Source organism: Panthera uncia, assembly GCF_023721935.1.
Source record: "Panthera uncia isolate 11264 chromosome D3 unlocalized genomic scaffold, Puncia_PCG_1.0 HiC_scaffold_8, whole genome shotgun sequence".
Lineage (NCBI taxonomy): Eukaryota > Metazoa > Chordata > Mammalia > Carnivora > Felidae > Panthera > Panthera uncia.
This window is the reverse complement of record NW_026057586.1, coordinates 26,266,488-26,279,315: the sequence shown is the minus strand read 5'-3', so window position 1 is coordinate 26,279,315 and position 12,828 is coordinate 26,266,488. Positions and strand designations below refer to the sequence as shown.

The window sequence follows — 12,828 nt, the reverse complement described above, 5'->3', positions numbered from 1 at the left end:
GGAAACAAATCTAATTTTTCTACCTGGTGTTTCAACTCTCTGGTAGTGGTAAGGGTTTACGCATACTTCATCCTTTTTAAGATTGAAAGCATATTCGCAGTTTTCAATGGCTTTGAGTTCATGGTGACTGTGAAGGTCAGGCCAACGCCACAATCGGCAGTATATCACATGTGGCAGTCCTTTTCGATGAGACACTTGCAGACGGCCATCCAGAGACCTGTCGAGAAGCAAGGGGAAAGAAACGTGGGAACTTTAAAAAAAAAAAAAAAAACAGGCGCAGCTGACTGGGCTAAATTAATACAGTAAGAGCATAAAGAAAGGAATGACAGACATTTAGTTAGTTTTAGTGAGTACAAGGAAGAAAAATGTACTATTTAATGGGTCGGATATAAAAGCAAGCAGCACCACACTACAGATGTTTCTCATAAATAGGCTACATAAATGACTCAGATGTCAATGAATGGCTAACCACTTGGGAAGAAATTGAGTTTTTTAAAAAAAGGATCATAGAGTCTGCTCGAAAAACTTTTTGTCAACTTCTATCTTGAGTAAATCAAACTCTTATTCAGGGATGCTTTGAAGGGCATTGATACTGTAGGTGACTGAGTTATCAAAAAAAAGGAACTAGTGTGAAGAATGGGAAGTACCAACAATGATGTAAAGTAACTTACTCAATCTAATGTAACTCATTACCCAGTTGTGACTGTTTTGAGGACCGAGGTATATTCCTACAGCTCACACATAAATGCAGATGGTGATGAGTATGATGAGATGAAATGGACATATACCAAAATGCTCAAAAAGAGAATAAGGTGACTTTAAAAAAAAAGAGAACATAAAAATGAGTTAGCCTAGCGTGAATTGTGATAGGAGGGGCTTGGTAAATAACTACGTACTTATTAGTATAAAAAAGATGAGTTTAGATGATAGCAAGAAATTTAGCAAAAACTGGTTAGGTATCTACTTGAAAATTAGGCCAACAACAGATTATAATCTAGTCTCAAAATCAAATGAGAATATAGTTATTATCGAAGTTCCTATTCTTTAGGGGATGCAGTAATTTAAAGAAGATTCAAAAGTAGAATTTCATTGATCAAAACAGCAGCTGACACATTTAATATATCATTAATACTGGCAAGCAGGTATTTTAAATGCCATGCCTTATTTACATTAAGGAAACATCCTAGGCAAAATGATACTGAGCAACCCCTTACAGGTCTTCCAAAACAGCCCCCCCGCCCCAAGATTGCTAGGATTCCATAGAGGGCAGAATATTCACCTGGTTTGTTCAGAGAAGCTGTAAAGGCCTGCTGTATCCCACTGATCTATCGTATTTGGTGTACTCAGTCCCCAAATTTCAGAGCAAGTGCTGTGCATAAATTGAAAAACAAAAAATTGATGTGAACATGGAAGCATGGTTATTCAAAATACCATGATGTAAAACATGGAAAATGTACAGAATACTTCCTTCACCCAGAAAATATATATACATTGCTTCACTTTTTCACGGGCTTTTAGTGCTGGTTTCTATATTTTCTATATGAAGGAAGCCAATAAAATGGAACATGTGACTCCAGATAAGTTATGATTATGTTTTAAAAATGTGAACACCAATGCTCTCTAGCTTAATGAAATCATACCTATAATGCCCCTTCCAATTTCCACTACTCACAGCAAAAGATCTAATACCTATGCCATCAGCCTTACTAACCGTGCGTCGTTTTATAATCTAGTTTAAAAACTTAGCTAAAAATGGATGTCGACTGGTCTTTTTAATACAGGAAAAATTTCACTTAAATTAGATACATACCCAAAGTTAATATTTTCACAGTATTTGTTTGAGAAACTCACGTTCAGTTCTACTGGAAGTTATTACTGCTCTCTTACTGCTACGATGGAGAAGGAAGTGCATTTTGAAGTCATTCTAACAGAGCATAACCACCTTAAAAGTTCTGAGAAACTGCTGTGAGGATATGTCAAAGTACCAAATTCTAAAATGGCAGGACGGATATAAAAGATGTGCTGTGTCTCGTTTTCAAAAGTCAATGCACCTGAAAGACACAGACCAGAAAGGTCTCAAACTTTTTCTTCCACATCTCCTTCCAGAACATCGGCATGCCCAGAGATAATTCTCCCTATTTTCCCTGCCACAATTTCAAAGTAACTTCTTATCTGTGGGAGGAGGGAAGGAGACCTTCAAAGGCAGTCTGGAATGGGAACTTGTGCCTGTCAACGTGTCTCAGGTCAGAAGCTGTACTTTTACAATCAGAGTCAAAAGGTAATTTCTGAAACAAACTCAAACTCCATTTCTCTCATATTACAAAATCATCAAAATTTCAAAGAGGAGGAAGAATCGTTTCAAAACAGTATTTGAAAATAAAATCAAACAACTGATTAAACTCCAGGTGCACACACTGCTAAAGAGCTAACTGAATCAACATTTCAAAGGACAATGGTGAGAAGTGCCGCCTTCCTGTGGCCCGAAAACACACATCCTGTGGCTCCAGGGCTCCAGGGCCTCTCCCAGGGCCTCCAGACACTTTTCAGGCCATGCCTTGGGGGCCACAGCAACTATACTGGTTGGCTTTTACAAATGCATTTTTTGATACTCCCCAGCACCCTTTTAAGATACTTAACAGATTCTCTCGCTTTTCAGGCTTCAGAAATCGATCTTTCATTTTCCAAAAGACAAAAGTCAGAAAAAGCCAAGAAACTGGAAAATGATTTAATCTTTCCCCCCCAAAGACGTACTGACTATAAATAAAACCCATGACCACACATGGTTCTTCTAAGATATTTATCAAGTGTCTACTGAGAACATATAGCACCATGTAGCTTAAATCACAAACAAAATCACCTACATTCTAGAGTGTTACGAATCTGAATTTAAACCTCAGAAGGAAAGGTATACAGCTTACTCTTCAGCCTTTGAAAATAATCCAAGGAAAATTATTAACAAGAGATTAGATTCAGAGGCAACTCTGCTCCTATGAGAGTAGAATGAAGATTTCACTAAAGTAATTCTGACACTGACACAGAACCAGAATCTAAAAGAGAGAAAAGCTTAAGTTGTGCATTTATTCAAGCCTTGAAATAAATCAGAAAATAATCAACATTATGTTCAGAACATGCAATCAATCAACAGGCAGGCCAACCTAGATCCCAAGCCTAACTCTGCCACTTTCCAACTTGCATATTAAGGTATACTTAAGCCTCAGTTCTACTGTTTATGGTAACATCTCTCTCCACAATTGGAAGGTTTACTTAAAAATAATAAATTTCCTTCTAGCTAGCAAAATTTTTGCTTGTTTATATAAGAAAAAGTATTTTTTAAAAGCATCAATTTATAACAAAACACAAAAGCACCTGGAATAAATGTAAGTACAAATGTGGCAAAACTATACAAAGAAACATTTTCATTATTACTGAAGAACACAAAGGAAACGAAGCAAAGAGAAAAACGCATATCTTCCTATTCAGGAAGACAACATCATAGCGACATCAATTCTGCCGAATTTATTATTTGATACAATCTCAGTAAAAAGCTCAGACAAAATTACTCCAAATATAACATACCAAAATAAGTAAGAATGATCAGGAAACCTTTAACAAAGAAGAGTAGAGAACTCTGAAACACAATATAAATTCTCAATGGAAACTGTACACAATTAGCAAAAGAGTACACGAATAAAACAAAATAGAGGTTCTGTCTGTAGAGTAGCCTTAATTAGGCAAACCCTCCTTCAGACAATAATGACAGCCTCTGAACAAAATATAATAAAATCAACCATTTGAAAATGGTAGAGAGGGACCAAAAGGACAACATCAAAGGGAAGTCAAACCTTTGCAAGAGGGGAAAGTGAATGAGATGCATTTATGTGGCCCTGTATCCAAGGATAGCCCCACAGTCTAAGCTAGGCAGGGCAACTAGACCTTAAGCAGAAAACCACAGTTTTACTGACTTGCACAAATAATCAGAGAATGGATCTGGGGCTGCCAGAGAGGCTGAAAAAAGAAGAGGAAAAATCCTATAAAGAAGGAGTCATGCGGGGGGGGGGGGGGGATCAAAATATGAATGTGAACTCTGCCCAAATCCTCGACTGATTTGTCAACTATATACATGGGGGAGACTATGTGGCCTGCCGAAAACCTGCATTTGGAAGTCCGGAAACAACAAGTGCTAAAATCTCAACTGTTGCTTTTACATCAGAGGCAGACTGTTTGGACTATGAGGCCGACCAAAACTATCTGCTAGAACAAAAATCAAAACTCTTCAGAGGAAGATAACAGAATTTAGTCTCTACAGTATTTCATTCCAAATATCCAGTATAAAAAGCACAAATTACTAAACATATGAAGAAATAGGAAAATGTTACCCCTAGTCAAGAGAAAGAATAGCCAATAGAAATAGATCCTCAAAATCCTAAAAGACCAGGATTTTAAAGTAACTACTGTGAACATGTTCACAGACTTAATGAACAGACAGGAATCTCGGTTGGTGATGAAAACTATCAAAATGAATCAAAAGGCAATTCTAGAACTGAAAACTACAAAATCAAAAATAAAAAATGAACCTGATGGTTGGAGAAGACACAACAATCAGTCAATTTGAAGATGAGTCAATAGAAACTGTCAAAGCAGAAGAACCAAAATAAAAAAGACTGAATAACAAAAAGGATAGTCTCAATAACATGTGCAGTTCTGAGAGGAAACATGAAAAACCGGAAAAAAATATCTGAAATGATAATGCCTAAAACATCTTCAACTTCAGTGAAAAATTAAACTGATACTTCTAAGAAATTCAGTGAATAACAAGCAGTTTAACTACAAAGAAAATCACACTTGGGCACATCACTGTCGAAATACTTAAAAGATAAAAAGAAAATCTTCAAAGTGGTAAGAATTACAAAACTCTTGGCACAAGGACTCCATCTAAACTCCTGCACTAAGACACTTAACTAAGCTCTAGCATGGCTTTTAGGAGCCTAAGGCCAAGTCCCTCATAGGACCCAGACCCTTTTGAGCTCCTGTTTGGAAAAGGTCAAGGCGGCCAAAAGAAGTTACCGTTTGTTCCAACCAACACTTGTCCTTAGGCCCCTGACTTCCTTTCCTTAGAGCATTTATTTTAAAAACTCGCACTTGTCAATCCTTTTCCTGTCTCTTTGAGATGTATTATGTGTCTCCTACAACTCAGGAGTGTCTTTCTCAAGCACCTGAAATCCATTCCTTTGAAATGTAATCAGTCACCAGAAAGGACAAGGCCTCTGTATCCCAGGCTACCCTCAGAGAGAGGGTAGAAGCCTAACTTGAGAAATGCCATTTAGCAGACACAGACGGCCACATTGACACTGACCAACCAACCCACTAACCCTTTTTTTTTTTTTTTTTTTTGGTAACTTTTCAGTTCCCTAACTCCGTTCAAGCCTCTATTCATTCCCGCTGCCTACTCTCCTATTCTCCCAGTCACCTCTGTGCAAATCAAAACTGAGCTCAGCTCTTCTCCTACCATTGTGATTACTGAATAAAATCTGTTTTTACCACCTTGAAACAGTATCTGGCTTTAACTCTGACAGCAGCTGGAGTAGAACAATCCACATACACAGAGCCATGAGCACATGAGTAACAATTTCTCATCAGAAACAGAAACCAAAAGACAATGGGACATCTTTAAAGAGCTGAAAGGAAAAACAAACTCAACCTAAAATCTATACCCCACAAAAATATCCTTCGTATAGTAAGCCAAAACAAAAATATGTTCAAGTAAACAAAAATTGAGAACTCATTTGTAGCAGACTTTGCCCAAAGAAATGCTAAAGGAAAGTTCTTCAGGATAAAGAGAAACAGCAACAGATGAAAACTCTCAATCACTGAGAAAAATTAAGAGAACTAGAAAGTATTAAGTATGCAGGAAAATGTAAAAGACAATTATTTTTCTCTTAATTCCTACAAAAAGGAGATGACTGGTTACAGCAAAAATTGTAACTCTAAAAGTATGTGGATGCAATTTGTAGGACAACAGCAACAGAAACAAAAGGACGTGTTAAAAACAGCTATACTGTCACAAAGCTAAGGATTCATACTGTCATTGGGAAAGCAACCCTAGCCCCTGAAAAGGGGAAGAGACAGAGAAAAAATGCATATAGAAAATTAAAATGAAACACTAAAAAATAATTAACCTCAAAGGAAGGAAGGAAGAAAAGACGACCAGATGATAATAGAAAACAAAGAATAAAGTGTAATGGGTAAAAGGGTAAATCCAACCACATCAGTAACAATACATAAATACACCACATATTCCAATAAGCAGCAGACACTTGCCAGAATGAATACAAGATATAAAACATCTACAAAAAAGATGTATATCGATAAGCTGAAAATATCAGAATGGAAATACACAATTCATGCAAGCAATAAGCTTAATAAAACATAATATCAGAAATATAAGACTTTAACACTAAGAATATTATCAGAGATAACATATTTCATAATAAGGTCAATTCATAAGAAGACATTAACAATCCTATGTGCATCTAAGAATACAGTGTTAGGGGCGCCTGGGTGGCTCAGTCAGTTAAGTGTCTGACTTGGTTTTGGCTCAGGTCATGATCTCATGGCTTCATGGGTTTGAGCCCCAGACTGGGCTCTGCACTGGCAGAGTGGAGCCTGCTTGGTATTCTCTCTCTCTCTCTCTGCCCCTCCCCCACTTGTGCCCTCTCTAAATAAATATAAATACAAATATAAATACAGTTTTAAAATGCATGAAGCAAAAACTAACAGACCTAAAGGAAGAAATGAACACATCGACAATCAGAAATTTCAGTAACTCTTTGAATAGGCTGCCAAAAAGAAAAAAAAAAAAAAAAGCCATATATCACAGAAGAGCTGCACAATCCTATCAACCAACCATTTGATCTAAGTGACATGTACAGGATCCTTTTCAAGTGTACAGGGAACAATAAGAAAAAGAGATTGTATGCTAGGGCCATAAAAAAAAGGTCAATTAGGGGCACGGAGGTGGCTCAGTCGGTTAAGCAGCTGACTCTTGACTTTGGCTCAGGTGGTGATCTCACAGTCATGAGATTGAGTCCCAAGTTGGGCTCCATGCTGGGTGTGGAGCCTGTGTAAAATTCTCTCCCTTCTCTCCCTCTGCCCCTCCCCTGCTTGCTGCACACTCGCTCTTTCAAAAAAATTTTTGAAGGGTCAATTAATTTGGAAATTAACAACACACTTCTAAATAACCCATGGGTCAAAGAAGAAATCACAAAATAAATTAGAAAATACATGACAATGAATCTACAGTATAAGAAATTGGAGAGGGGGTGCTAAATCTAAAGTAATGATTAAAGGGAAACTTACTGCTTAAAAACTATGTTAGAAGGAAGAAATACTTTAACGACGTAATCAACAATGATATAGTTCTAATCAGCACTGTACTGGAGGTCTTAGCCAGTGCAATACGGCAAGAAAAAGTAAAAAAATACTGGAAGGGAAGAAATAAAACCACTTTTTTTTAAAGCCAAATTCAAAGAAACAGAGAGCAGAATGTTGGTTACCAGGGGCTGGAGAGTGGGAAAAATGGGGATATGCTGGTCAAAGGATACAAACTTTCAGCTATAAGATGCATAAATCCTGCAGATCTAATGTACAGCATGGTGACTATACTTAACAATACTGTACTATATATTGGAAAACTGTTAAGAGAACAGATCTTACAAAGTTCTCTCTCCCTCCACAAAAAAAGGTAATGTGAGGGGATGGAAGTGTTAACTAACTTTATTGAGGTAATCATTTTGCAGTAAATGTGCATCAAACTATCACACTGTAAACCTTAAACTTACATGTTATATGGCAATAATCTCAAGAAAGTTGGAACAGAAACCCTGCTTTTGTGGACAATAATATAATTATTTATACAGAAAATCTCTGAAGCAACTTCTAGAACTCATTAGTAAATTTAGCAATGCTACAGAATATAAGGGCAACTTATAAAAATCCATTATATTTCTATATGCTAGCAATAAACAATTTGAAAATTAAAAAATTTAATTCCATTTATGATAGTGTCAAAAACCAAAATATTTAGACAAAAGGTTTAATGCAAGATATATAAGGCCTGTACACTAACATCTAAAAACTTTAAAGAAACCTAAGTATACAAAGACCTACCCTGTCTCTAAAGATCAAATGACCCAATATTAAGATGTCTATTTTCCCTAATTCCCTGATAATATTGGTCTATGTTTTTTCAAATCCATCCCAATCACGATTTCAGCAAGATACTTTTATAACAATTGAAAAGCTGATCAGAAGTGCAAAGGATCTCGAATAGCAAAACAATCCTGAAAAAGAATTACTGATACAACATGGATGAGATATATTTATCTCGGGAAGACTTAGTTGGCTGAAAGAAGATGAACATAAAAGACTAGACACTGAATGATTCCATTCACATGAAGTTCTAGAAGGGGGGAAAAAAACCAAACTGAAAGTAAAAAAAAAAAAAAAAAAAAAAAAAAAATTCAAATAGTGGTTGCCTCAGAAAAACCACTGGGAAAGAGTATGAAAGAATGTTCTGGGTGATGAAAATATTCTTTATCTTGATACCCTGTACATGCATTTGTCAAATCTCATCTTATTTAGCACTTATGATTTATGTACTTTGCCATTCGAAAACTGAACCTACAAAAACAACAACAAACCAAAGAAAAATCCCAAAAGAACTCAATGAAACTCAAAATGGAAAGTAGCAACACACAAATATTCATACAGTAATTTAGTATATGATAAAGCTCCCTCTGAACTGACAGGGAAAACTCTCTAAAATATCATACATAGTAAGTGCAAAAAAGCAAATACAGTATGTACAGTAAGGTATCTGTTAAAAAAAAAAGAAAAAGACAAATAGAAATATCTGTAAGTATTTGTGTACACATACAGGACACACACACACACACGAACAGAGGTTATCTGAGGTGAGAAGGAAGGCTTTTCAATGTTTGCTGTTTGTAGGTATGCATGCATGTATGTGTATGTATAAATGTATATGAATTTTTAAACCACTGAATATATTGCCTTTTATGATGAAACAAATGAAACAAAAGAAAATACTGCCACAGAATTAAATGCAAGTCAAGTCATCTTGACATTTCTATAAAAAGATCTGCTTCTAACCTTAGTTAACTAAGCGTAAGTACAGATTGTTATTTCCTATTCTGTGTCATTTCAGCTCACTTTGGGCATCGCTGCAGGAGATGATAAAGTGCCAGCTGGAGCCCTGTTGATTCTCTTCTGGCACAATGTCTTCTCTCTCTAACATGGACCTTTGGAACCCATTTTCTTCTACATGCATTTATATCAACAGCCCCTTCCTAGCCTCCTTTTGTCTTCACTATTAATTCTTTCGGTTTGCCTACCAAACCAGGTCAATTTTTAAGACCAACCGGAGTCTAGGGGATTAAGTCAGGCAAGTTTCAATCACCCCCTCTTCCTTAAACATTGGTTCTTTATAACCACATGTTATTTTGCCCATAAGACCCTGAGCTCCCAAAGATCTCTGCGTACCTACCAGCTAGTAACAAGGTACTGGTGACTAAATCAGTATTTTTATAGCATAAAAACTGGATCACAGGGGTGCCTGTGTGGCTCAGTCTGAGCATCAGACTTCGGCTCAGGTCATGATCTCGTGGTTTGTGAGTTTGAGCCCCGCTCTGACAGCTCAGAGCCTGGAGCTGCTTTGGATTGTGTGTCTCCCTCTCTCTCTGTCCCTCCCCTGCTCACGCTCTGTCTCTCTCTCAAAAATAAAAAAACATTAAAAAAACAAAAAAATTAAAAACTGGATCACCAAACTCCTAATCATACTAAGACATCTATTTTAAGTAACAGTGCAGAAAAATGGCTCTCTCGGATTTTCAGTTTGTTAATAAGGAGTGGCAACTTGTAATTGCAAGTATAGACAGTTCCTATAAAAATGTGAAAAGAAACAAGTGCAGGAAAAATGTTAAAGAAATAGCACTGACGGTAACAACTACATAAAAGATCTTTTACACATTCCCTATTTCAATAAATCTAGAATGTCACCTATTTAAAATACATTATTTTGTGTTACGTGAAAAAGAAAAAACTCTTCTAATTTTACTTACAAGATCCATCCCAAGGTGAAAACATGGTCATCTTGGGATCCATGAAATATGGACTAACAATTACCTTCCTGAGTTAGCTACTGCATGTCAGGTACAGGTAAGACTTTTAATATTATGGACCTTATAATAACCTGCAAGCTATATATTGCCATTTCATTTTAAATTAAAAAAAAAAAAAAACCTCAGCCTCAGAGGGAAAATAAAAGAACAAGGTCATACACCTAACAAGAGACAGGGCCAGGATTCTAGTCCACATCTTACCAAACAACGCTCTCACTCTACCAAGAGCTTTCTAAGCTTTTACTTTAATACCAACTTACATCAGCATTTCTAGGACTAAAGCCTACGGATACCGGGGCATCTCAACTACAGTACTTGCAAGGGTGTGTCTGGTTCCCACAGTAACTTTTTAAGTTACATTTTTATTCTGAGATAATAGTAACTTCCATATCCACATACCCTGGGATATGGGTCACCAGGATAAGCCCCAGTCTTTATTGCTTTATCACCTCAACGTCTGGGTTTGGATCTGTTACAAGCACCTCAGCACCAAGGGTAAATAGATCAACTTAACGTGCAAATGATGACATCACACCAGAAAGGCCAAATGGTATCGGGGTGTGTGCTACTTAAATTATGTTTCACAGCAGTTGTAGAGAAAAGAAGTAGGAGAATTTAGCAACACTGGGCACGTGGCAGTACACTGACCTCCTGAGAACTTTAGTCACGGGTGGCGTGCGGCACCACAACCACAATGGAAACAGAAAACCAGTATCAACAGAAAAACAGCATCATTCATCGAACCGACATCAGAATTTTCTTGGTTACAGAGCTCGGTATACGTAAGCCTTCTTTGATAGGCTTAAATTTACACTACATTCTGTTTCTACATATTTAAACAGTATTAAGGGAAGCCACAAGAAATGTCTGTACAGTACCTGAATGTGAAAAGCATCTACTGGCACAACATTAAACTATTTAGGAGTAATAATAATAATACAGGATAGATCTGAGAATGCTAAACTAATAAACCGACTTGAAGTCATATACCCCAAAGAAGTATAGAATTTTATTATCATTATGACAGCACTATCCCAGACACATGCCCTCAACATTTCCTTAATTTATTTGACCATCTGACTTCAAGACACTCTAAAAACTCTTAAGTATTAAAAAATACCAAGCTAAGTGGCTAAAAACATGAACATCTCAGATAAATTCTGCCTGACCAAAGTTTGATGTTGTTCACTAAAGCAATTAACATAGACTGTTGCAAACTATGTTGAAATTGGATGTAATAGACCGTAAATCATCTACAATGCTGTCCCTGCATCAATACACAGACAGATGAGCAAGCGTGCCCATGTGAGAATCTCATGCAAGTCCTGCAGTCCTTTGTATGCAACACAATTTCTTAAAGGCAGATTATCCCCTATCACCTGTGTGAACTTCCTGCTTATACAGATTGAATTAAAAAAAAAATAGCTTGGAAAAGTTATTAAAATCATCAGGACGCTAAAGTGCCAAAAAAGTCGTGTGACATACAATGTATCACTGATCACAGAACAGCCAGATTAGCTAGGTTTACTTGTTAGTAAACCTGGCAGAAATTCCCAGAATTCCCTAGTAAACTTTCACAGTAAATATCAGTAAAATTAACACACTGAAGCTTTTCTTCACCTAAGAATAAACCAGCCTTTGAAAACTGAAGTTAAAAATTGAAATCTAGTGTACAATTTACCAACTATATACATGCAGAAGTATTTTAGGTGCACATCTCTTAACAATTTACCACTTTGGTTCCAAAAGACATTATGTTTGTTAATTAACATACTGTATTAAGGACATGTATATTTATTGATTCATATACCATGAAGTATTACTGTTCTTGCCTTATTTGCATGATTTACTGACGCAGCTCAACTACCACTGTCAAAAGCAATAAACCTCACTGTTTTACCAATTTATTATTTTTCATTACCTTCTTGCCTAAAGAGTGTATTTCTTCTACCAATCAAGAGGAAGAATCCAGGTTGTCATAGTGGAAAGACTACAAGGTACGCTGAACACACTGAGTGACATTAAAGGGGGTAACAAATTAGGAGTATGATATCAACAAAACAAACTTCACTCGAGGCTCCAGCTCGTTTACAGATGTACTCATGAAATACGGACTTCCACGGAAAAATCTGAAACTACCCATCCATAATTATTTCTACTTACAACACAACACCCCTTTCATTTCATATAGGACTAGCGAAGACTAAAGTGTGTGTTTTAAATAGCTCAGGAATCAAGAACTGATCATTGTAACAAAAAAATAAATAAATAAAGTCTTGGGGCGCCTGGGTGGCTCAATCAGTTAAGCATCTGACTTCAGCTCAGGTCATGATCTTGCATCCGGTCTGTGTGTTCGAGCCCCGCGTCGGGTTTTGTGCTGACGGCTCAGAGTCTGGAGCCTGCTTCGGATTCTGCGTTTCCCTCTCTCTGCCCCTCCCCAACTCATGCTCTCTCTCTAAAATAAACTAAAAAAGTTAAAAAAAAAAATTTTTTTTAAATAAAGTGTCTATAATTACACATGCTATACCTCTCTGTGTACGTCATCATCACTATACAGCTAAGAGCTGAGAAACAGAAAAAAAGAAAATGCCTACCTCCAGATAGGTCTTTTGCCTTCCTTCTATCACCA

General features: G+C 36.7%; 1 protein-coding gene across 8 annotated transcripts in view; it reads right to left on the bottom strand.

Moving 5' to 3' along the window:
- The window catches only part of SMAD2 (SMAD family member 2), an 86,558-nt gene that overhangs the window by 34,172 nt on the left and 39,558 nt on the right, over positions 1-12,828 (bottom strand). For 7 of the 8 annotated variants that reach the window (XM_049620118.1, XM_049620117.1, XM_049620111.1 and 4 more), the window contains 2 exons: positions 1,280-1,369; positions 24-217 (listed from right to left, as the gene is read on the bottom strand). In XM_049620118.1, coding sequence (XP_049476075.1) covers positions 24-217; positions 1,280-1,369 — 284 coding nt within the window. The remainder of the gene's footprint in view (positions 1-23; positions 218-1,279; positions 1,370-12,828) is intronic. The other variant, XM_049620119.1, reaches the window with a different exon arrangement.